Genomic DNA, 27,122 nt, shown 5'->3' with positions numbered 1-27,122 from the left:
TTTTATTTTTTATTTCCTTTAAATATTATTACATGCCGATTAACTATTTCTTTTTCCCTTAAAATTAAACATAAAAATTTTCTCTAAAACAATAAAAGAAATATCTTTAATGTTAAGCAAGTGAATGAATTTTTTTTGAATTCCATTTTTTCCCCCTTTAAAAACATCATTTTTTAGCATTCTTTTCTCCTTGAAGTATGCATACAAATCGAGAATAATTACAAATACATTCTAATCAGTAACAAAAATTTAATAAAATATAGCGGGAAAGAATTTACTAATTTACTCATTTATTACACGTTAATAAACACAAGAATATTTAGAATATGTATAGTTTATATGTATAGTAACATATGTATAGTTTAAATGTACAATTAGTGAAAGAACTAAAAATGAGAAGATAACAAATATTTCTTTTCAAACATAATTCCTTCATTCAGGAAAATAAGAATTTACAACAACCAGATTACATTATTTACAACCAGGCTGGCCAGACTGCCAAAATTTATATGCCTGTCTGCATATAAATTTTTTACATTTAACTCAAACATTCCTCCATCTACAATTTGAAATGATTTTCTCATCTTGGCGACTTTTCGTATGATTCTAGTAACCCTAATGAAATTGTGTTTCGGGCATCCTCGCAGGCTATTACACATCATTCAGCAGGTGTTCGTAAAACACATCTAGAATGGCGGTGATCTCTAGTCTAGTTGACTGTCGTGGTGAGTTCAGTTCTCAAAAATTTTACTTTTTGCTCTGGGATGCTCGTGAAGCCGGTTTCAATGTTTTGATTGTGAAGGATGAGATAAAAATGTTTTCGGTCAAAATAGCCACGTGCTTTCTCTTAACTTAAATATTTTTTGAAAAAAAATTCTCCTTAATGTTTTAATTTTTAAAATTCCACTAAATATAAATTTTAATTTTTGTTATTCATCAATTAATGTTATTTTTATAAAGTAGCTTTTTTTATTTCAAAAGAAGCTTAACATTATCTACCATAATTTATATTATATCTTTCTAACATTGTTGTGGAAATTAAGATACTTTATCTGAATTTGAAATGAAGTATTTCACTAAAATCTGAGAACAAACTAATTGCTAAGAAAATTTAATGTATCCCTAATACATTAAAAGATTAGGATGCTTTTATTTAATGAATTATGCGTTACTGAATGTAAATTCAATATTATGTCAAAAAGTAAATCAACTATTAGCCCGATATTTTTTTATATTTCTGTACAAGGACACTATCTAATATGCTAAAGGCTCACATTTTTATCAAACTTTTTCATATTTTTATTTTGCCTTTATGTACAAAGCTGTAAATTGCCACTTTTTTTCCAAGTAAAAATACTAACCATAAATATATTTATTTACAAAAATATTATAAATTTAGAAATGTTTCGTGCTGCAACATATCTAAATTAATTAAACCGGTTTAAAAAGACAATGTGTGATAATTAAAAACATTTTGAAACTAAAGGAAATAACTCTCAAATCTCACACACATGCTTTTTGAGTTCTAGCTAAAAATCAAAAGCACTTTAGACTGTAATTTACATAACAAGTTTTTCTCACTTCACATAATTTCAGCTATTTTAATAATAAATGTGGCATATTAAAGAAAAAGATTTTGCTTAATAATGCATGATTAATACACACATACATGAGAACAGAAAAGCAGAACAAAGCTATGAGCCACATTTTAATTGTCGTAAGTAATATTTATTAATCATAAATGTTACTGCTTTAGTTATTAACTAATTTATTACAGGAGTAATTCTGAGAAGATATGTTTTAATGTTCTTAGAATTTTATGGCTCCCGTGATATTAAAACAAGACTTCCTCTTATTTTGTTTGTTTAAAGCTATATTCATAGATTTGGATCTCTCTGTTTACTGATCGACTGCGATTATAAAACAGAGCACATTGTTATCACAGCTTTGATAGGAGAGTACTTAATAGGGCGATTGGGAAATAAAGTGAATGTAGAGTTGTTGATTTAGTATTTCGTATCAAAATGTATGAAAAGTTTATGAATTCTTTGAGCCAGTTTACCTGATGGTTGTAGAATAATAGCAAAGTACAATTATCTTTTATGAACCTTAATTTTTACTAAAGTTTCGATTTCGATTAGTTTAAATCTTTATTTTTGTTAAACCGTTAACGATAACTAATGTTAAATAAATAATCCCAAAAAACTGAAGCAATAAGAAATTAAATGATTAAAAACTTTATTCGTTTCAATAATATACAAATTGGAAATAACAGCCTTATTCACTCAAAAATTCATTCAGCATTTATATGAATAACAATGGACAATCATAATTCCCTTGTCGTTAACAAATGAAATCTGATCTCCTTGTTAATGACATTAGTCCCTCACAGCCTTTTATCCTGATTTGCTCCTCTCGGCTACTGTGGTTGAATGAAGTTTTGAATGAATGATGGCGAATTAAGTTTTTAACCAAGTAATTAAAATATTTTAAGCGCTTACATTTAAAATTTCCAAAATAGAAGCATGCTGTAAGCACCTCAAAAATTTTAGGTCAATTCTACTACATTTTTATTTTTCACTTTACTTAGAAAACGAGAGCACTTTGAACCATGTGCGTTAAACATGAGATGAAACGTTGACTTAGGTTTGAAGAATCTGATTTGAGCATTTGAGGCAATGAGTCTTTCGTTTAAAAAAAAACTTAAAAAAAACTCAGATGAGCATACCACTAGCAATATTTAAACTCAGTGTTATATTCCATTATATAAATCCAAGTTCCAAAACTGAAAGCTTTTTTCGCACACTACATACCTGGATTATTTAAGGCAAACTATAATACACTGTTTTCTTTATGCTTACATTTAATTGCAGTTTTTCATAGTTCTAATAATTCATTTGCATTGTTACAATTTAATGTTTAATAGTGAAAGCAATGGAATAGTAATAAATGTTAGAACTGATGAAATAAGAAAATATTGATGAAACGTGAATAATGCAATTAAAAAAACATTAAAATTCTTCACTGTTTTTTTCCCTTAATCAGGAGGAAAAAACAACAATAAGGATTTTTCAAGATTCACTATGCAAATGAAATTCAGATCATGAAACTATTTTTATGATTCACATACATGTATTATTATTTTTATTATTCACATATTTCATTATCTTTTACAAATTGCTGTCATAAAAACTAAAAAATATACAAATTTTTATAGAGTCTAAAATATTATTAGAAGTCAGTTAATATTTAAAAACAAAGGGCTGAATAGGAGAAGTCGTGTGAAAAAGACACGTTATCAATATATTAAGTCGGTTCTTATCAAGGTTAGAAGATAAACAGTTTTTCTCAAGAGTCTTCCCTTTTTTGATAAAACTTTATTACACATTTTCATTGCTAGCTCTGATGTCTAACAACAAATTATATTTTATTCTGTAAGGGAGAAAACTATAGTCAGTGAATACTTATTTTGTAGCACTGTCGAAAGGTATAATTTTATTTTGTAATCTACTTAGAATTAAATTTCTCTTAACATATATACAATCCAGTCTATTAAATTACATTAAGTTATCTGGAGGAAAAATAGTTAACTCTGTGCTATAGATGTAGAAGAGGCTTTCATATGCGACTTCTTCTGTACTCTCATCATGTTGTTTTGGCTTTGCAGTATGATAATCTGAGAAAAAAGCATGATCAAAACTAACAAAATATAGAAAAATTTACCTTGGTTCTGGCTCTATGGGAATTCTTAAAAGCTCGGTATTTCTTGACGCAGAGCTTTGGTAATGATTTTAGGGAAATTAACAATAAAATATGGTTTTATAATATGCGATAAAATTTGTTAAAACTGGTAAAATTTGGTAATTTTTAATCCCTTAGAGCATGATATAAAAACCATTTACTCGGGTAAATTTACTTTTCAGTTTTGTATTTTTTCTCATTATGTAGTAATAAGAACTGTAATTTTTTAAAACCAGACTTTCGGGTAAACCATTACGATATGAACGGAAATATTACCAAACTGAGCGGTTTAAATATGGTATGTTTTGATTTTATTAACCGGAATTACAAATTTTATTTACCAGAATTGTCATTACCATGTAATACGGTAATTTTTTTCCGTGTTTTTTCAGTCAAAATTTGAACAGTTCTGAAAGTTTTAATGACAATAAAAAATTAACGCTATTTTTATAAAATAAACGATAAAATAATATTCGCCATACCTTGTGAGTTTTTGAACTGTAAAACTATAGCGTTTTTAAATCTTTTTAAGTGTTATTATTTTTATTCCTGAATCCATTAATTTAATTTTTTTTTTCATGAAAGATGACTTTTTTACTGATGTGCTATGATTGGTTCAGGGATAGTGGCTCACTTAGTGGGAAATACATTAAATTAGTGGGAATTACATTAAATATTTTTCTACAGCATACAATAACTTCTATAATGTTTCTAAAATTTTTCCTTTGTGTAATCAATTAGATAATGTATGAAACAGTTTTGAGTATGTGTGTGAGCGTGTGTGTTTTTTTTTAATATTAAAACTTAGCATCAAATTCAAACCTTTTCAGACAGATAACATTAATCATATAATAAATCTTTGTTTATCACATCTACATATTCAAAAATCAATATACTTAGTTTTTTTCTCTGTCTAGGATCTTAATTTTTCCAATTTTTGGAATAATTTGTGTTTTAGAGTAAATTTTTCAAAAATTCCTCAGCAAATTGTTGCTATTCTAGTTACCTCAATGCTTAAAATAAACTCTTTTATTATTGTGAGTTTTTAAGTTTACTTTATGGATTCAATACTAATTAAGATGCACTTTTGGGCTATTTTTAATTATCCAAAAACAAAAATCATATATTTTTTAATACTATTTTGGGGAAAATAAGAAAAATAATTTCGTCATTGGGTTATAGTTAAATGTCGAAAACAAAGCTGCAACTATTTAAATTGAGCTATGGACATTTAAAAAGGAACTTTACTGTTGTATTTTCAAAACATATTTTTTTACATAATTCGACAATTTCATACATTTCTACATTTCTTAAGACATAACGTGAAAATCATATAGCTGTCGAAGAAAAGCGTATTTTATTATTTGCATGTCATTATATATTGACTTGCAAATAATAGAATATGCAGACGTGCATTTTAAATTATGTTTTCTCAAAACAGCGTTTTTCATGCTTGAAAACTCAACAAAATCGTCGCCCCCACCCCTCCAATTTTCTTTTAAAACTTCAACAGTATGTGTTATAACTAGTGTAGTTAAGATTATACTTAAATTTTTTCACAATTTTTGATCAACAAAAGCCACTTTCAGAGCCTTTTTAATCAGTTTAAGTACCATTAGTTCCTTTTTTTTCATTTTTTGATCTCGGAAACGTTGATTCCACTTTCAGGGTCTTTTTATTCCCTTTAAGTACCATCAAATTGTTTTTTTTTTCTTCTTTTCTTTCAGTTTTTGATCAGCAAAACGTGTAACTCCACTTACAGGGACTTTTTGTTTACTTTAAGTACTATCATATTGTTTCTGTTTTTTTTTAAATTTAAATGTACAATGAAAGATACATTGCTGTTGTACGAATAGTCATTTCAGCAAGATCGATAAAATTGGAAATATTATCGAATTCCTCATTTACGGATGCTTCCAAGTAGCTCACATCATCCACAATACGTGAATTATAGCAACCTTATAACTTTTGATTAAATACTAGAATTACAGCGTATTAAGATAAAATCGTATTGAATTAAATCTGCAAATCTTAAATCTGATAATAAATTTAAGCAGACCATATTTTAAGTAACGAAATTAGCCGCACAAACTTACTCTCTCTCTCTCTCTCTGAATAAACGTACAGTGTGCAAAATAAAAAACGGACCACCCAAAATAACCTTTAAGCTAATTCGGATTTTTACGTTCTAGGACTTAATCTTACAGGATTGAAAGGGTGACCTCAAATCTGCTAATTAATTAAGGCAGATGATATTTTAAGTTACAAAATCAGGCACAAAACGTACTTTCTCTGAATAAACATAACTATTTATCGAAAGATTTGATTTCTGACCCACAGAATATAAAGGATAACCGCAATCTGGTTCCCCATAGTTTCGTCAAAAGAGTGGTCCAAAGTTTGGACCCCTTAATGTTAATTTTATTTTTTGCGTAGTTCGCCTTATCTGGAGTAATTTTTAATCGGGAGGGAAAATTTTTGCCAGCAACTATGTAAGTCGTTTATCCAAGGATTCTATGTAAGATATAACTTTCACGAAATATTTATTATTTTTCATTATTTTATTTATTAATAGTCGAAAAATTTTGAAATGTTAAGTATAAAATTTGTCACATCATTTTAAAGAACATAATTTTAAATTGCAAAATGCAAAATTCGAGCTAACTTGATTGAACAGTACCTGAGAATTTGAATTTTAAATATACAGCTTTATAATTCAACCGATTTCGCTTAAATTTTGTGTTTTGCCTTGTAAAATTACATCTTTTAAATTGATATATAAAATTGTATACCTTGAAATTTATTTTTTCTTACTGTTATTAAATAAAATAATAAGAAACAATAAATATTTACTACACGTTACATTTTGCATGGAATTATTTTTGGATAAACGAATTTTATAGTTGTGTGCAAAATATCTTCAATTCACTTAAAACAGTGTTTCCCAAAGTGTGATACGCGTACCCCCAGGGGTACGGGAACAGTTTAGCTGGGGTACGCGTTCTTACGCGAAATATCTTGCAACATATGAAAATTCCAAAATTTTTTATTTAAGAACAAAACTAGCCATGAAAATTTGCGATTACGTATTTTTCTATTGGCTATTTTTCGCAGAGTTAACAGTTAATAATTAGTGGTGTCAACAGCCAGTTGTGATTTTTAACTTTTGTGGATTTTTTGTAGTAAAAAATACATAATTTTTTTTTATTAGGGGTACACAGCGTTACGAAAAATTTAGAAAGGGTACACAAAATTCATAAGTTTGGGAAACACTGACTTAAAAAGTTCTCGAGATACGGTGAAATAAAAGCAAGCTGCAAAAAAATAAAGTTAACATTAAATGGCCCAAACTTTAGACTGCTCTCCTGAACAAAGTATGGGAACCATATGAAATATGAGGTATTCAAAATTTAAAGGAATTGGTGGAATAGTTTGGGAGAAATAAAAACTTAAAAATGCGATTTTTTTTTCTGGAAGGCGAAACACGCCAGAAGGGAAATTAACATTAAGGGATCAAAAATTTCGATCATTCCTTAGCCGAAACTACTGGGACAATATTTTCTAAATTGCGGCTACCGGAGCCGTGGTGACTCAGGAGATAGAGCCTTCGTCTTCTAATGAGGTGAACCGAGTTCGAATCCCAGCGATATCTGTACGAATTCCGCATCGACCACAGTGCTGACGTAAAATATCATCAGTGATAGACGGATCATGGTTTAGAGTTCCCTTGCCGTCAGGCTAACCGTGGGTGGTTTTCGTGGTTTTCCTCTCCATGTAGCGCAAATGCGGGTTAGTTCCACCAAAAAGTCTTCCACGAAGTCAAATTTCTCCCAATAATTCATCCAGGAGTTCTCTTGTCTTCCGGATGTGGTTCTAAATTACAAGGCTACGGAGTTGAGTATTAGTAGTCGTAAATCCAAAATACGGCTGTTCTACGATGGTTATAAAATAAAATAGAAATCGCGGCTACCGAGCCGTGTGTCTCAGGGGATAAAAATCAAAAAATAAAATCACGGCTTCAAAATATAAAATATCACCTTCCTGAATTATTTAGCATATTTAAGGTCGATGGCCTTTAAATCATCAATATTGAGTCCTAGCGCGTCATAGTCCGACCATTAGATGAATTAAGGTATTCTCTTCCCCCCCCCCAAAAAAAAAAAAAATATGCGTTTTTATTTATTATAGAAGTTTGATATTTTTACTCAGAAAAGCAGAGTTTGTTGAATTCTATAGATAAAATACTATACGTTGGTATACAGAGGTAACTATGAGAAATCAAAAGATAGGAACATGACTTAAAATAATATTATGTCCATTAAATTTTCATTATCATAATTTTTATATTCGTGTAGGAAATATATATTTTATAGGCAGAAATATACATGTGTGAAAAAGTGGATTAGAAGGCATTATCTTACTAAACTTGTATAAAAAATGTATTTTTGTGCAGCAATGATTCTTAACCAACTTATAAAAATTCAGTAAAATATTGAAACATGTTCAATATTCTTACAATGATATNGCACTTGTTACAATTGTCCCCACTTACGGGGTCAATTGTAACAGTTCATAAATTCAACTAAAACATAGTTAATTATACATATTATCATAGTTGTGATATATTTTTTTATTGATCAAAATAGTAGTTATATTTTAGGAGTAAAAATAATAATGAGCAGATACTTAAAGGGTTAAACTTTTGACTTTTAGGGGTTAAAAATTTTAATTTATGCTGTGAAAGGTGACAAATAAAATAATGCACACGCAGCATAATATAAATGATATAGGAAACTATTGGTGGTTCTTAAGGAGTTAAGTAATGGTTAATTTTTGCTCTGTTACAATTGACCCCACTCTCCCCTACCTGAGAATTTTAATTTTGAATATACAGCTTTATAATTCAACCGATTTCGCTTAAATTTTGTATTTTGCCTTGTAAAATTACACCTTTTAAATTTATAAAATTGCATACCTTAAAATTTAAATTTTTTTTACTATTATTAAATGAAATAATAATAAACAATAAATAATTACTAAAAGTTATATTTTGCATGAAATAATCTTTGGATAAATGAATTTTATAGTTGTGTGCAAAATATGTTCAATTCACTTAAGAAGTTCTCGATATATGGCGAAATAAGCAAAAAATAAAGTTAACATTAAATGGTCCAAGCTTTGGACTGCTCTCCCGATCAAACTATGGGAACCATATGAAATATGAGGTATTTAAAGTTTAAGGGTTAGAATCCAAAATTCAGAGGAATTGGTCGAATGGTTTGGGAGAAATAATAAATTAAACATTAGATTTTTTTTTTTCTGGAAGGTGAAACATGCAAGAAGGGAAATTAACATTAAGAAATCCAAAATTTCGATCACTTCTTAGTCAAGACTACTGGGACAATATTTTCCAAATTGCGGCTACCGGAGCTGTGGTGGCTCAGGGAATAGAGCCTTCGTCTTCTAATGAGGTGAACAGAGTTCGAATCTTGGCGAGATCTGGTCTGTACGAATTCCGCACCGACCACAGTGCTGACGTAAAATATCCTCAGTGATAGACGGATCATGGCTTAGAGTTCCCTTGCCGTGAGGCTAACCATGGGAGGTTTTCGTGGTTTTCCTCTCCGTGTAGTGCAAATGCGGGTTAGTTCCATCAAAAAGTTTTCCACGAAGGCAAATTTCTCCCAATACTTCATCCAGGAGTTCTCTTGTCTTCTGGATATGGTTCAAAATTACAAGGCTACGGAGTTGAGCATTAGTAGTCGTAAATCCAAAATAAGGTCGGCTGTTCTACGATGGTTATAAAATAAAATAGAAATCGCTGCTTCCGAGCCGTGTGTCTCAGGGGGTAAAAATCAAAAAGTAAAATCGCAGCTTCAAAATATAAAATATCACCTTCTTGAATTATTTAGCATATTTAAGGTCTTTAAATCATTAATATTGAGTCCTAGCGCGTCATAGTCCGGCCATTAGATAAATTATTAAGGTATTATTTTTTTTAAAGCCCCCCCCCCCAAAAAAAATATGCGTTTTTATTTATTATAGAAGTTTGATATTTTTACTCAGAAAAGCAGAGTTTGTTGAATTCTATAGATAAAATATTATACGTTGGTATATAGAGGTGAGTATGAGAAATCAAAAGATAGGAACATGACTTAAAATAATATTATGTCCATTAAATTTTCATTATCATAATTTTTATATTCGTGTAGGAAATATATATTTTATAGGTAGAAATATACATGAGTGAAAAAGTGGATTAGAAGGCATTATCTTACTAAACTTGTATAAAAAATGTATTTTTGTGCAGCAATGATTCTTAACCAACTTATAAAAATTCAGTAAAATATTGAAACATGTTCAATATTCTTACAATGATATGTCAGGCTAAAAAATAAGGTTTTAAAGTCAAAAATAAGTCCTTTTCAATGCGTTACAATTTATTAACGTTTGATATTAAATTATTCAAACATAATATATCATGTGCGTAAAACACAATTTATCACGCTGTGCTCATACGTAACCAACACATCAGAATTTAATATAAAACCTTATCTTATGTGCTTGCAATAAATCACGAATGTTACAAATCATTTTTAATCCGTAATTTTATAATACATTTTGCATTCATAAATTATTCATATAGGTACATATTTACACAGTTACGATAGGTAACCTACTCATGACAATTTAATTTAATATAAAACTAAATGCATGCTATTTTTACATGTTCAGTGTCCATAAAATGAAATTAAGTTTAATATCCATTTGTTTTTTTTTGTTTTTTTCCTTCACTGCGACATATTTTGTAATGCATTGCAAAATTCAACTAAAACAAAAAATATACATTTAGGATAAAACTTTCCAAATATAGAAAATTAAAGAAAACATTTATCCCTTTCGGGCGAAGAGAATGCATTATTCCATTTGAACAATAGTTAATAACCTTCCTCGCCTTGGAGAAAAGCTATGTTTTCGTGCATGTAGATAAGTTTCATATTTATTTTTTTACCGAATTTTATCATAATTACAGCTTTCAAATGATGGTCATGGTCAAATGACACGCGACTGCCAGACTTGCTGAGCATAACTTGTCTGGTAAACTCAAACTCTATTCCAATTGCAACAGGAGGCGGTCATCATATCAGGTCAGGGTTCTCATCAGAACTCGAATTCTTCTGCCTTTAATGGAATGATTCAGATGATTTAACATCATTTTCTTTAGAAATATGAGACAATGGCACTTTCGCTTTCAATTCATTCATTTTTTGAATAGAAAAAAGGTTAAATACTTTATATAGAATTTGTAAATTAAACAATATTTGTTGTCGTAGCTTTGTGCACCTTTAAGGGATATAAAATTAGGCGAAAATTAAAAAGGATTTTTTTAATGCCACAGAAAGTAAAAGGAAACGTAGTGTACATAAAAGTAAATACTTATAATGTCTATATTAATCAATATCAACTCAACATTTTTTTATTAAATGGTTTTTACATTATTATCAACGTAAATTTTAAAAACAAAATTAAAACACGGTATACTTTCGATACTTTCCGTTTACTACTTAAAAAATACATAAACAATCCATGGAATTTCAACATTATGGAATTAAATTAAAACAAATTTAATTTTTTAGTATTCTAACTATCATCACGATTATTTTAAAAGTAAAACTCAATCATAATTATATATTTTAAAGGTAATTTTCACGTTTTACGCATTTAAGATTTATATAAATCAGCTTTTCTATCATAATGAAATTTAAATTTAAAGTCAAAAAATTACTTTTAAGTTATTCAAAATATTTTCATCGTCTTTTGAATACATAATTTAATCAGGTCTATAATTTTACGGCAACCATCACGTTTAACAAAATAGGAAACATGTAAATATTTTTTCGGTATCTTAAAATTAAACTTAAATGTCATAAAATTGAATTTAATTACCTAAAAAATTCGTTTTAAACATTTTAAAATATAAATAAATATGAAAAAATCAAATGATAATACCGCAAAGCAAAATCATTACATGTCATAAGCGAATTTAAATTAATTATGTGGCATTTGACTACAAATGTGCATTAAAAAAATATTTTTAAAAAATTGTTAAAATTTATGTTTGTACATTTCGAATTCACAACGCTTACATTTCATCTAACTTTGACTGATTATATATCTATCTTAGAGTAGAAAAATAAAATGCAACGAAAAAATAAATTTAGTGAAATATCAGTATTGCATTCATAAACTGTAATTAGTTTTTCATAATATCTTCGATAATTTTTTATAATATCTTTTATAATATCTTTTATAATATCTTTTTTATAATATCTTTTTTATAATATATTCTAATACCTTCGATAAATATATTTATTATTACTCCACTCTCGAAGAGGAATATTATTAATAGCAGGCTTATTACTCTCTGTTGGTGCTGTTATTGGAATTTATTTTTAGTTAATTTTATATTTAAATCATTTGCTGCTTTCGTATTGTTTTAAACAGAGATTGAAATTATAAAATGTGTCAGCAAATTCAACCGAAGGTATTCTGTCAAAGTCAAGAGGTTCTGAAAACTTTTGTGATTTCTTTTATCTGAGAATTATTGGTTAAATTATTTTATTTCCTTTAAAAAAAAATTTAAAAAGTCTCTTAGATTACCTTAGTCATATTTTTAATGATACTTCTGTTTAATGTAGTAAAAGTCAAACGTCGTTTTAATAAAAATCTGAATCAGCGCAATTTATTCAACTATAATAATTTAATAAATACGTAAAAACATATAATATTATTCAGTTGTTTGAGAGTTGGAAGAGTTTGTATAAGAACATGTTCTGTATGAAATGATCTCAGCATTGAAAGTATTAAATTAATTAATTTTAAATTTCGAATTGAAAACAAAATTTTTTGGATATTTCGGTAATTTGAAGTATCCCCTTTAATAATACCACGTACCTAAGTTTTCAAAAATTGAAATAACATTAACTTATGTTAAGCATTTCTAACACTGCTTCATAGTTTTAACTTAGTTATCAAATCTTCCACTTCTACAACAAATTAAGCGCACTTTCATTCTAACGTAATTATGTTCTTGTAACTGAAAATGACTTTTAGAAACCGATTAATAATTGCCCTTTTTATTTTCTTTATTTATCGTTATTTTGCACTTTAATCTTTGCCAAATTAAATACGGTAACTAGTTAAATTTTTCTTGTAATTAAATATTTCTCTTCCGGCTCATGCAAACAATAATAAACTAAATACAATTTGTAATACAAAGAAAATAATAATACAATAAATACAATAAATACAAAGAAAAAGATTCATGGTTTGAATTATTCTTTTGCTAACCGCACTCACTGTTATACAATACCAGTTTCCTGACACTCATTATAATTCTTTTTTCTATCATTGTTATGAACTCATCATTAAAATTAAAATACTACCACAGTTATGTAACTTAAATTTAACGTTTTATTCAAGGTATTTTTCTTTTGTTATTAAGATAACTTTTGCTTTCTTTAAAAGCTACTCTTTTAAGTATTCATCAAAAGAATAAGTGAGAAAAGACTTAAGAGACAGAAAAAATAGGAGGATTATTTTTTAAACTTTCTATGCGTGTAATTATGACACATCATTACTTATTTATTAATCTTTTTGTATATTTATGATTCCATCTAAAATAAGAATATTAAATAAAAAATATTGTTTGCAAAATTAATCTTTTGATTTAATCGTATGGTGATTATGATAATTTGTTGCCGTTTTCCTAGTTCAGTAGCGAACACTTTGAATAACTTTTGATCTACTGATCAGATTTTCGCGTACTAGGTCTTGATCCTTATAGTTCTATGACCTAAGCTTATATATCCAAACTAAATAGGACAGGTGATATCTTAGTTACAATATTACCCTCAACATGCATACTTTCTATGAATTATATTCATAAGAAGTTTTATGATACATTAAAAGTTTTGGACTTTGTTTTATCTTTACTTAATTCATCGGAAAAAAATACATAGAAAACAATACATTGCTTGACTAGATAGCAATGTGAGACGGGTAATAGTTTATTTTTCGTTCTAATTTGATTTCATCTTTCTATTTTATTTATTTTATAAAACAAGGCCATGTACTTTTAGCATGATTTGAAACATAAAGAACACTTATTAATAGATCAAAAAAAAGTATATTGCATTTATAATTCAATGATTCAGTAGAAGTAAAATAAATAATTCTCATAATTATTCCATTAGGGTAAAACACAATTTAACATTTGCAGATTATGTGAAGCCTTAATAAATTAATTTTAAATTCTTTCTAATCATGTAATAAAATTTTTTAAATACAATTATACGATTCTAACACACAAGTAATGGCAATAGACGTATCTTTTTTAAAATAATCTAGGAGAAAATGCTCAGTAACATTAAACGCAAAGGAGAAACTATTTGAAACATTTGTTATTATTTCATAAAAATGCAATTTCCTTTTCCTTTTTTTGAGAAATATGAGATAAAGTTTAATTTTTCACACTCAGTTAACAGATACAAAACTTACAGTTTTGTATCTGTTTGCAAATATAAGTTTTAAAATCTTCTTTTAAATGTATATCTTTTAAGATATAGATTAAAATTTAATTTTGCTTACATAGTTTGTAAGATGAATATTAAAATTTAGTTTTGTATACTTATTTCAAAATGGATATTAAAATTTGGTTCTGTATAGAAATGTTGTAAAAAAGGCTTTAACGTTTAATTGATAAATCTATTTTGCAAAATATGGATTTCAAAAATTTAATTTTGAATATGCATTTTGTAAAATAGTCGCTAAAATTTTGTTTTGTACACCTATTTTGTTCCCCTATTATACTTATTATATTAAAATTTAATTCAATAGAACTATTTGCACAATTAACTTTTAAAAGAGAATCACGGACTTTTATTAAATAAAAAATGGTTAAAATTTTAATTAATAGCTATTTTTAAACATTAATAAGTACTTAACTTAAAAACAATTATTATTCTAATTCCTGTAAAATACTTTTAAAAAAAAAAGAAAGTTGGCTGATAGATATAGGATAAAGGATGATGAACTCATTAAGGCGTCCTTGTATGATATAGTGTTCAGAAAAACAAAGAAATCTCACTCTTTCTTACGAGATTGAAAAGAATGATCAATCTTCATCTTTTATTTCTCTCCATTCTACTGCGCCCCTTTTCAAATTCAGGTTTTAGTTTTAAATAAAATAAAACGAGAAGACTCCAGAAAAATAATATAATAGTACCTCTTTTAAAACGCTAAAGGAATTTAAAACTCCAGAGAAAGCAATACGAAAATGAATTGTTTTGATAAAGTACGATGTAAAGATAACGTATAATCGAAGTCGTAATTTTAGGTAATTACGGATTTTGAAAATAGTTTGTAGAAAAAAAAGGTATTAACTTCTTCCGATAACAGTCTTAAACATTAATCTTTCAGTAATTTTTCTGTGAAGAAATACTTTCAGAGAGACTCAGTTCGAGGAATGTCATGGGAAGCAATAAATCATACCCATCTATCATTTATTATATACATATTTTAATTTAAACGTGATTCTCTCTGAGAGCTAATTCTTGTAATCCTCTTTTACGTTTATTTTAACTTAAACTAACTTTCGGTTTAACATCAAATTAAATACAAATATAATACATTTTATTGCTTATTACGTAAACACGCTTAACGTGAAATATCTTTTAATATGACCTCAAATTTTACTGCACTTGATAAAATTTAACTAACTTATAACGCTAATGGAAAATTCAGATAAGTTAGGACACTGATGATACATAGTTCTATATTAATAACTAAAAGTGTAGGTATTTCTTAAAATATCTATTATGCTTTGTTACAAAGTCTATTATAAATCATTGCGACGTTTATTTTAACGTAAACTAACTTTCGGTTTAATATCAAATTAAATACAAATATAATACAATTAATTACTTATGACGTGAACACGCTTAACGTGAAATATCTTTTAATATGAACTCAAATTTTACTTATAACGTTAATAGAAAATTTAGATAAGTAAGAACACTGGTGATGCACAGTTCTATATCAATAACTAAAAGTGTAGATATTTCTGAAAATATATATATATCCAATATGCTTTATTACAAAGTCTATTATTAATCATTTTCAACTGTCTAATGAAAGATATAATTTGATTCATACTGGAGTTCTTGACTTTACCTTCTTTTTAAAAACTAGGAAAAGCTCTTTTGCACTATTAGTATGAAATCTAAGAATTGAGGTTTTCGTTCACCCTTGGGTTTTAACAAAGATAACTTCATATGAAGAAACGTGTTTTGTTTTGTTTTTTCAAACAAATTCTTCTCTCTGAAAATTGGTTCTAGTAATCCCCTTAACATTTTTTTTAACGTAGTCTAATTTTCAGTTCATCATCAAATTAAATACAAATATAATACATTTAATTACTTATGACGTAAACATTTTAACGTGAAATGTCCTTTAATATGAACTCAAATTTCTCTGGTACTCACAAAAATTCAACCTACTTTTAATGTTAATTGAAATTTCAGATAGTTAAAGACACTGGTGATACACAATTCTATATCTATAAATAAAAGTGTTAGTATTTTTAAAAATATATCATGCACTTTGTTACAGAGTTTATTATTCACCATTGTAACTGTCCTATCAAAGGTATAATTTAAATCATTTCGGGGGTCATGACTTTACCTTCTTGTTTAAAAACTAGAAAAAGCCTCTTTACACTTTTACTATAAAATCTAAGTATGGACGTTTTCTTTTCCCCTTGGGTTTTAACAAAGATAACTTCATATGAGGAAACATCTTTATTTTGCAAACAAATCTTATACTCTTTGCTTAATAGGGCTGTCCTGATGCCTTCTCTCTTAAAATTAATTCCAGTAATCCCCACCAATTATTGAGATGAAAGCACTTGGCCTTATTTCAGTTAACAACTTTAAAATATTTATTTTGTTATTATTATTACATATTTCTGCAACTGAAAGACTGAAGAAAGCATAGAGAGTTGCATAATTGAGTTTCATCAACACTGACATATTTAGTTATTTCTTTCAATTATAAGTCAGTTTTAACTTCATAAATTACAATTTGTTATATTTCTTTATAAATGTATCGAAATAATAATATAGAATAATTATGAAAGTATAAAAATAATGATTTAGTATTAGATGATAAATATTAACACTTTTGTATCCACGAAATAAAATGTATATCACTTTGCATATTTGCGAAAGGAATAGGTAATGAAATGGGAACTTGAGTTAAAAACGATTAATGAGCTTTAGGATAGGCTTAACCTTTGACGGTTTCGCAATTTAGCAAATGGGCAAATTTACGAGAACATTTCACCCCTACGCTCCATTTCTCTATTAAATATCACGGGAAAACTGTTTCAGCTTTGTGGAGACGATTTGTTTTTACCCCTTGTATACTTTTCTAGCCTTGGAACTTGGAAGATGGAGAATCCTATGTTTCTCTCTTACGTGAGCGCTGCATCGTAGAAATACAAGAATACCTTGTTTTGTTTATTTATTCTTCTTCAGCGTAATTTCATACGTAGCTTCCATTATACGGATGTTTTAATAAAATATTCTATGTTAAAGTAAATGCATTCGACTAAAGTTTTCAAATTAATTCGAGAGAAAGAAAAAGCTGTGAAAATGATCGGGTTGGTGAAGCTTGACTCGATTGAATTGTATTTCATGAACTTATTGGGGTTTATTAATTGTTTTTACATTAATGTATAATTTTTGTTTTATTTTTCTTATTTATGTATTTTTTTAATTTAAAATTATAATTAATAATTTCTCCTTTGAACAACATTAATTTTATTTAAAAGAAAGTATTATTTGAATTAAGAAACCATACGAAAATAAATACATAAAATTAAAAAAAATGTTTCAAAAAATATTGTAAGAAAACCTCACTGCTGTAATCAATATAATGATTGTTCTATAAGAATATATCGATAACTTTTACTTAGTTGCATAAATTAATATTAGCCATGTGATTTTATAACTATTAAATAATAAAAATTTTAACGCGTTATTCACTTTTATTAAAAGACAAAAAAACACATTCCCTCAACACATAAAAGTGCTACAAGACAATTCAACAAAAGGTAATTTACAAAACTGTCGAATAGAAAGTCTAAGAAAACTGTAACAGAAAGAAACATACGAGTTACAAACATATTGAAAGATTGTAACTTAAGATTATTGAACTCTATAACCTATTTAATAATGAATAATTATTAAAATAAAATTAGTAATTACAAGAAGTTGAGTGACTTTAAGAAAGAATTAAGGAATAATAGTAAGCTAATAATTCAATCAAATTAAAATGATGATTTGCTGCCCCCCACTCAGCTCGGCCTGCCAGCATTTTGCTACTTATTATTACTCTTATAACAGCTTTAAATATCTAGCGAATATAGTGATTAGAACAGACCAAAAAAAATTTTTTTAATCTAATGATTTAGGAGATAGAATCTGTCAAAACGCGAGAGCCCGCTTCTGAAAGAACGCGAAAATGGAATAATAGAAAGAAAGTTTTTCACTGAAATCATAAATTACGAATTGAACTCATGTAAATGAATTTTTAAAATAAGTTTTGGTTAACATAATAAGATCCGTTTAAAAAAATTTATTGTGAGGTATAGTTTAAAAATGTCTTTTTCAAGTTTTGTTTTCTTATCTTAGCTTTATATTTCGATGAAAGTGAAAAAGAGAAACCATTCCTACATCCCGTATTTAACAGCATTTCTGTGTCTTGTTTAACCGGCTATCACTTGTCAAAATTCATAGATAAGAAGCTTAATTTTTGTCTCAGCGATGACATTTATATTTGTTTTCCAGGACCAGTTTCGACAGCAGTGAAGAATATTTTATGATTCCAATAACAGTCACTCACAGAAGATGCAGCAAAGCGAGAAATGAAAATTTGACTGACTCGTTTAAAATTAGAATGACTTGACTGGAAATTAACTTTTTGGAAGATTTTAACGTTTTGAAGCTTTCTATTTATTTGCTATTTATTTAGTCATTTTTTTCTGAAACTGTAGAAAAAATATAACGAATTTAATTTTTTTTTTTGATAAAAATGTTGTGAATTATTGCTAGAAAAAGAAGATACATTTTATACTATATGTGAAGTTTTCGTTAATTAGATCACATTTCAAAATATATATAGATCAAAATGAGCTTAAAGTGATGTATACAGTTTATTACACTTAGTCTAAATACAATCCTAATTTTCAATCTTTCTCAAGCAATAATGATAATCAAACGACAACAAGCATAAACATAAAAAACCTTTTAACTCTAAGAGATAAGGGTAACAATGGCCATATCGCCAACAGCGAATGGCTCTGCCAACAGGCCAATGACATTAGCTCCTCCGTCTATGGGAAGGCCTAGAAAATATAGTTTACCAGTTATCTATCCGAGACCATCTTTGTCAGTTTATGCTGCAGCTGAAAACACGAAAGAATCTATGTCTCGTCGGAGGAAATTTAGTCAAGTCGGACAAGTCGTTGGTCACAGACTGTCCACAACCATTGGATGGCGGAGTCCCATATCACAACATGATGTCGTGAATCAAGCCAAAAGTCTTTGTGGTCGATATCTTCGCACCAAACTTCGTTCCTGTTCGGCTGTCCACAAGAAATTAGGTCTACAGAGGCTGAAAAGCGTCAGTAACCTTGCTTGTGGATCCAACACGGCAGAAATAGCTAATGAGCTTCGGTAAGTATAGTTCTTATTTCAACGAAGATATTAACCCTTTAGGGGTCATATTAAGTTAACACATAGTTATCTAACTGGTCGGGATTATTTTTTGTTGGAAGAACATAATATGCAGAAAATGAAGTACAACATTCGCTCACAACTTGTAAAATAGTATTTTGAATATTATTTACCCGCAAAGCATGACGAGAAAACAGTTGACAACTTAACAATTAGTTATCGATTTCCAGTTCAAAACAAAGCATATCAACTAAAGGTAGGGGAGAGTAGGGTCAATTGTAACAGGGTACGATTGTAACAGAGCCAAAATTTCGAGTGCTGGGTTCTAGATTTGGTTTCCTAGGTGGCGCACAAGGTGTATTTAATAAATCTTCATGTACACCCCTGCTGGCAACCATTTTTATGTACTTTTGAAAGAGTTACATCACAAAAGATATTTTCACGCTACGTAAGTACTTTTTTTGGTATTAGAAAAAATTATAGTAACAAAGTAATTTTGTTAAGACAAATAAAAATTATTAACCGAATAAGTAAGTGGACACCTTAATTAACATTTCAAAATAAAAGATTAGTTTTGTTAAATTAACTAGCATTGTTTTTAACAAATGAAGCTGAAATGGCGTCTTGGGGACGATTGTAACAATAAGTAAAGGGACGATTGTCACAGCTGAAAATAAATAATCTTATGTTTACAAACCATTACTTAACTCTTTAAGAACCACCAATAGTTTCCTATATCATTTATATTATGTTGCATGTGCATTATTTTATTTGTCACCTTTCACAGCATAAATTAAAATTTTTAACCCCTTAAAGTTAAAAGTTTAACCCTTTAGGTCTCTGCTCATTATTATTTTTACTCCTAAAATATCACTACTATTTTGATCAATAAAAAAATATATCACAACTATGATAATATGTATAATTAACTATGTTTTAGTTGAATTTATGAACTGTTACAATTGACCCCGTAAGTGGGGACAATTGTAACAAGTGCACGACTGTCAAAAATTGTTAATAACTAATATAATAACATTTAAAATAAGGTATTTATTTATTTTTTCTAGTAGAGGATAGTCTACTTTACTCATTTGTTAATTAATACTAATAATATATTGGATTTTTTGTTAGTTAAAAGAAGTTAAGTAAAAAATTTTACAATTGACCCCACTCTCCCCTATTGTTCAATATTTTAAGATCAGAATAAATTTTTGCTATGGTGATTGAGAACAAACATACTATGAAGATCATAAGTTTTGATTGTTGAGCTGAGGGAAGACATACAATCGCAAAGGGTTAATACATAAACTAATTGCGTGAACACGATTTTTATCATCAGATGTTATGCCAAAGCTTGTAAGAACTTGTAGTATTTTCTTAATAAATTATTGGTTTACGGTAATGCAATGAAAATTTATATTTAATATTTAAAGTAAAGTAAGGAATTTTAAGAAATAAGAAAATAATGTATAGAATTTAAGAGATTACTTGAATGCATTTTTGCGCAGAGTATTGTATCAAAAAATTTTCACGGCAATAATATTCTTACTTAAGATATTATGTTCTAATTGTATACAAGTATATGTACGTTAAAAGTCTTTAAAATCTGTGTATTCTATAAAATATATTACTTACTACCGGGGTTTATTTTGGTATACAATTAACTGATGAATAGCAAGGAAAATTAATGCTATTATCACGTGTAAGCTTAAAATCTTAGGTGTCTCCTTTAATAATAAAAATTATATTTTCAATTAGCACGTGAAAATCCAATCAATAACTCGAAAATTGTATAAATAAGTATTATGAATTTGTTTAGAAAATCGAGAAACAAGACAAAATCATGCAATGAAATAAACGCTTTCAATATAGGTATATAGTTTTCAGACATTTATAAAAGGTACTTTTAGAATCTAAATGAATATATATTTTTATATCCTTCAATTTCATTTCTTTTTTTTTTTAAGGTTTTTCAATCTGCGAATAATACTGCAACTTAATTTTTAATCAAAAACAAATTCCCCAGGAACCTGAAAACAGTTCATAATTTTATTAAAAAAGAAATAGTAAATTGAACTCAAAAACTAAACCAATTCCTTCATCCTTTGTTTTTGCAAAAGCTAGGAAAATTAATTAAAATTTTAATAATTAAGTACTTCCAGTATCCAAAGAGTTGACAAGTCTCGCCCAAATGTCATACAAAATTAAGAAAACCTATTTTAGCTCGAAGCTACAAACCATCCAAAAAATTTGATGGTGAAAAAGACTCGTTTTCAGACGAATAATTCTTAATATATATATATATAAATTTACTTCGTATTTTTGGTATTACTACGGAATAACTAATTTGTGAAATCATTTATAAATTTTGAAAAATTAAAGTTTCTGGCATTAAAAAAAACTGTGAAAATTATTTTCTTCTTTTTTTGCTGGAAATTTTAGAGTTAAAATTCAGAAAACTCTTTTTACTAAAAAAGATATTTTTGATTGTAAGTTAAGACAAAACAATTCAAATTTATAATATTATGAGTGATTATTTAATAATTTATTATAAAAAATTTAAATTTCAAATCCGAGGAAATTATGCTTGAACTTTTTATTGGATATCCATCAAAAATTCGTATTCATTACTAAGAGTGACAGATGTTTTCAAAAATTGAATAAATAAATATTTCCTTATATTCCAAGTAACTGCCCGAAAATTTCAGCCATTTTTTTCTAATTTGATATGATAATAAATTATTGTAACTCTCTCCGTGGTTTGGTTTGTCGAAGGCAGAGTCACGAAAAGAGTCAGTTCTAGAGGCAGAGTCACGAAAAAGACAAGCATTTATGAAACTACTAAATGCAAATTAAAGTTAATTGGTCTTAAATGACTACTCAAATCGTTTGAAATAAACGTTTCAATCCTCACCTCAGAGTAGGTGTTATATCACCACAATGATGTTATATCAGTCTGCACATTATGTATGTCATAAACTCTAATTTCGTTTTATAACCATCGTTGAACAGCCGATCCAATTTTTGGGTTTACGACTATTAATGTTCAACTCCGTAGCATTATAATTCTGAACTCAATCCCGAAGACAAGGAAACTCCTGGATCAAGTATTAGAAGAAATTTGCCGAATTCGTGAATGACTTTTCGATGGAACTAACCCGGATTTGCGTTACATGGAGAGGAAGACCACGAGAACCTCCCACGGTTAGTCTGACGGCAATGGGACTCTAACCCATGATTCGTCTACCACTGAAGATATTTCACGTCAACACTGTGGTCGGTAAAAGCCGGATGCGGAATTCGTATCGACCAGTCATTGTCGGAATCGAAACCGGTTAACCTCATTGGAAGGCGTACGCTCTATCCCCTGAGCCATCGCGGCTCTCGTAAGCTATAACTAAAAAATCTTGATTTTCACAAATGTCGATGGTACTTTGCAATGTGGCTGGTTAATTGAAAAGCAATTTGCGGTATTTTCTTATACGCCTTATATGTTTTAGCCTTATTACAATCATCCTTCAGATTAATTTGGATATGTGTAAACACTTACTCAATCAGACTGAATTCTTTCAGGCGTATTGCCATGAAGCATTAATAAGACTGCTATTTACAATAAGCCTTATTGCTCTAAACTTATTAAAAACAACATAAAATAAACCACGCCAAATGAACTGTGAATAATACATTTTCTAATTAACCTAAACATATGACTCCAATAAGCCTAACAAATGCCTAATTGTTAAGAAAATACTGCATACTTTTCTATTTAGCTTGTTGCTTTAAATTACAATGGCGACTGTTTTCAAAGATCAGGAAAATTCAATAAAATCTACAACATGTATACAAAATATAAAAGCCTATAAAATTCATAATTTTTACTTGATGCTGTCTCTGACACACATTTAAATGACTTAGTTATGATTTATTCTCAAATTTAATAATTACTTCCCAAATACTCTTGATACTCAAATCGTTAAAAATGAAAGTAACAAACTGTAATTTTTGTTCAGATTTCCATTGAAAGTATAGTTAACACTATCATTAAATTTGAAATAAGATGCAATTCATTTTCTTTCAAGCCAAAAGCATTGTTACAAGAGATGGATTCTAGCGCTATTGTCCGGATGAATCAGTTTTTATAATTTTCTCAGTGAGTTGATAAATTTTGACACTATGTATAAGTGAAATGATTGATAATGTAAGTTATATATGACCTTTGAATAGTAACCTCAACATTCCTGCTGAGTAAATTCTTATCAGGTAATTTATGAAAAGTGATTCATGTCTTCGTATACATAAAAAGAAAATGCTTTTCAAGAGAAATATAGCTCCAGTAATTCTCACTGTATTTTTCCTTATCCCTTGAATTTTAGATTTTCTACCACACAGTAAAAAATTCCAAATCAAGTTACGATATAAAGTACGACACTTTGAGTACATTATCTGTAAAATAAATTTTATGGTAAAATTCATTTTTGCCGTAAAATATTATACTGGAATTCTAGCAATAATATTTATTTAATTAGAATGACTTGTGATTTTACCAGTAATTATGACATACCATATTTTTTACCTTAGGTTGATCTGGAATTTTTTACAGTGCATAAGGTATTTAAATAGAGACGCTAGCATCTTCAAGGAAGAAGAATAACACTTTGTAAAAAATCCGTGCAACATTATTACTTACTTTTTTTTTCTCTTTCCTCCAAGCCCTGAGCATGATTATTACTTAATTTTTTTTTCTTTTCTTCCAGACGTGGACACGTACCTAGGTTTGCAAAACCCTTAACCGTATAGTCCACGTCTGGCCACCGGTCTAGCTTGCACAATACACAATACATATGCAAACAATCACATTATACACCACTGCGCATCACAACCACAAAGCGCAATTGCATAATACATAGGAATAACAAAATTTTGAAGAAAGTTACAATAGATGGATTATTACTTACTATACTCCATTAGTGTAACAAAGTGATAGTTTTGATAATCAAATATTTGAGTGCAGTTTGCAAAAATGACATAGAAAGCACGAAATGCCACCAGACGCAGATTGACAAGTAGATACTGTAGATAATCTGTAATAAGTCTTTTGATTAGTACAAATGTTCTGTGGGTATTTGCCAAACCTCTTTAAAGAAATAATGCTCACTTGTTAAATTACTATCGTTTATTAAATTACGAATAATTTTATTTTATTTTGCATCACAACATGTGGTATCAATCGTAGTGAAATAAGAAGTTTAAGCTGAAAAATTATGAATAAAAGACACGATTTCTTTTCATAAAATAAATAGATTTTTTTAATGTTTACGATGCACAATAGTAAAATTTACGGCAAAACCGGATCTGCTACTGTATTGTATTAGAATGTATGCTGAAGTATAATCGAGGCGATTACAATCGCGCTACAATAAAACTTAGACATGAAAATTAATTTAAAAAATGTGTACTCGTTTTTTTAAAATTTAAGTGACAGGTTCATTTTTAATTATTTACAAAAGTGATCGTAACAATTTAAGTGCTAAAGTTGTCTGCAGGAAGGGTCCTCATTCGTCATTAGTGGCTACAGACATAAATTCCTCTGCAACAACGTCTACATTTTTTAGCACTTTTTGCTTAAGGATTGTCATTGTCATTGTATTATAATGTAAATACTATCCCTTCCTGTACAAACACTATCAAAACGTAATGCGTATTTATTTTTATTTTTCAAATTAATTAGCATCGTCTAATTTTACTATATTCCTGAGGCCCCGAAAGTACTCTTCTGATCTTTGTGCCCACATTTTCCATTTTGTTATTACATCAGACTTAGTTTCAAACACCTTTTTATTTATTTTTTTTAACTTGAGTACGTAGTCTCCTTTGAGTTTAGAGCAGTATAGCAATTTTTGGCTTTTGTGTTGTTTGACTTGAAGTCAAATTGATATTACTATCACCAACCAGAAATATCAAAAATTACATTATTTGATCTTGATTTCTTGTGATTGAGTAAGTCGTTTGTCAGAGATGTTATTTTAGAATAGAAAATTACTGGTGATTGGTTTTAAATTCTTCTTTAAGTTTCCCATTGGAAAACAGTCGTCCAAAGAAGAAATGATTTTAATTATCCGATGTATTAAAAATAGTCAAATTATGTCAAAACGAAGAAATACAAGTTAAAATTAAAAATAAATTCTTAGTATACTATGTATATGCTTTGATTTCTAGGGCATAATGACAACTGCAGCATGTATTCTTAGTAAAATAGTGATACCGCTATTACATAACAAAGAAATTTCTAAATAAAATTTTGATAATATAGGTTTTGATTTGAAAGAAAAGGAATGTGTTACCCGGTACAATAAGTACTAATTATAATTGATAAAGGATATTATTTAGTTATTGTCAATATGATTCAGTAAGTAAATAAATCTTTAATATAAAAAGAATGTATCAATTACGTTTCTTACTGTTATAACTTATAGCCCACCATTATATAATAAAAAAATAACTTATGAAATTTCTTTCAAACTGGTTCTTATTAACATTATCGAACGTAAATTAAACTAAAATTTAAAGAGAATAAATCAGTCATTTTCAGAATTACTCTGCATTTTTTAGCAAACACTACTAAAATGGTATAAACAAAATTAATATAGTTGTGTAATATATAACGATGTCTAATATAGCGAAGATGCATCTTTAATATAATGAACGTAATTAAAACACTTGTCCCATAACGCTCATTAGTGAATAAATGAGAATAATTATTTTTTTATTACATATCCGTCGTTGAAAAGCCGACCAAATTTTTTGGGTTTATGACTACTAATGTTCAACTCCATAGCCTTGTAATTTTGAACCTAATCCAGAAGACAAGGGAACTCCTGGATCAAGTATTGGGAGAAATTTGCCTTTGCGGAGGATTCTTTTTTGGAACTATCCCACATTTGGGATAGATGGTGAGGAAAATCGCGAAAAACTCCCATGGCTAGCCTGACGGCAATGGGGCCCTAACCCATGACCGTCTACCACTGAGTATATTTTATGTCAGCACTGTGGTAGGTGCAAGCCGGATGCGGAATTCGTATCGACCAGCCATCGCTGGGATTCGAATCCGGTTCAAGTCATTGGAAGGCAAAACGCTCTTTCCCTTTTCCTAATAATTATAATAAAGGGCATGAAATTATAATAATGAGAGTGAATAAAGACTCAAATAATCCAGCTAAATGGTCATCCAATTGAAGATTAAGCGAGCTGAAATTTAATTAGTATTATTTTCAATGTTATTTTCAGTTTATTCTTCACTCATAATATTAATTAGTATTATTTTTGTTTCAACTGGTTAAAGAATACTAAATATTTATTGAAAAATTCAGAAGAAAAATGATTTTCAAACGCATTTAAAATGAATCAAGTCATTAAAACTTAAATATTTTTATATTTAAGGAAAAATGAGGAATATTATTACATTAAAAATATTAAACTTTTAACCATATTGTTTATTTATACCTCGACCCGCCCTATTCAGGGCACACGAGAGTAGAACAAACATTCTACAGACAAAACATACATGAAACACATAAAACACAA

At 28.3% G+C, this 27,122-nt stretch overlaps 1 protein-coding gene across 1 annotated transcript in view; it reads left to right on the top strand.

Moving 5' to 3' along the window:
• Positions 1-628: 628 nt before the first annotated feature.
• The window catches only part of LOC107455826 (bcl-2-related ovarian killer protein homolog A), a 93,002-nt gene continuing 66,508 nt past the window's right edge, over positions 629-27,122 (top strand). The window contains exons 1-2 of the mRNA XM_016073538.3: positions 629-725; positions 18,654-19,541. Of these exons, the coding sequence (XP_015929024.1) occupies positions 19,138-19,541 (404 nt within the window). The 5' untranslated portion in view covers positions 629-725; positions 18,654-19,137. The remainder of the gene's footprint in view (positions 726-18,653; positions 19,542-27,122) is intronic.

The sequence above is a fragment of the Parasteatoda tepidariorum genome, chromosome 5 (genome assembly GCF_043381705.1).
Source record: "Parasteatoda tepidariorum isolate YZ-2023 chromosome 5, CAS_Ptep_4.0, whole genome shotgun sequence".
In the NCBI taxonomy this organism is placed as follows: domain Eukaryota; kingdom Metazoa; phylum Arthropoda; class Arachnida; order Araneae; family Theridiidae; genus Parasteatoda; species Parasteatoda tepidariorum.
Note: the sequence above shows the minus strand (reverse complement) of the source record. Positions and strands in the feature narration are given on the sequence as shown.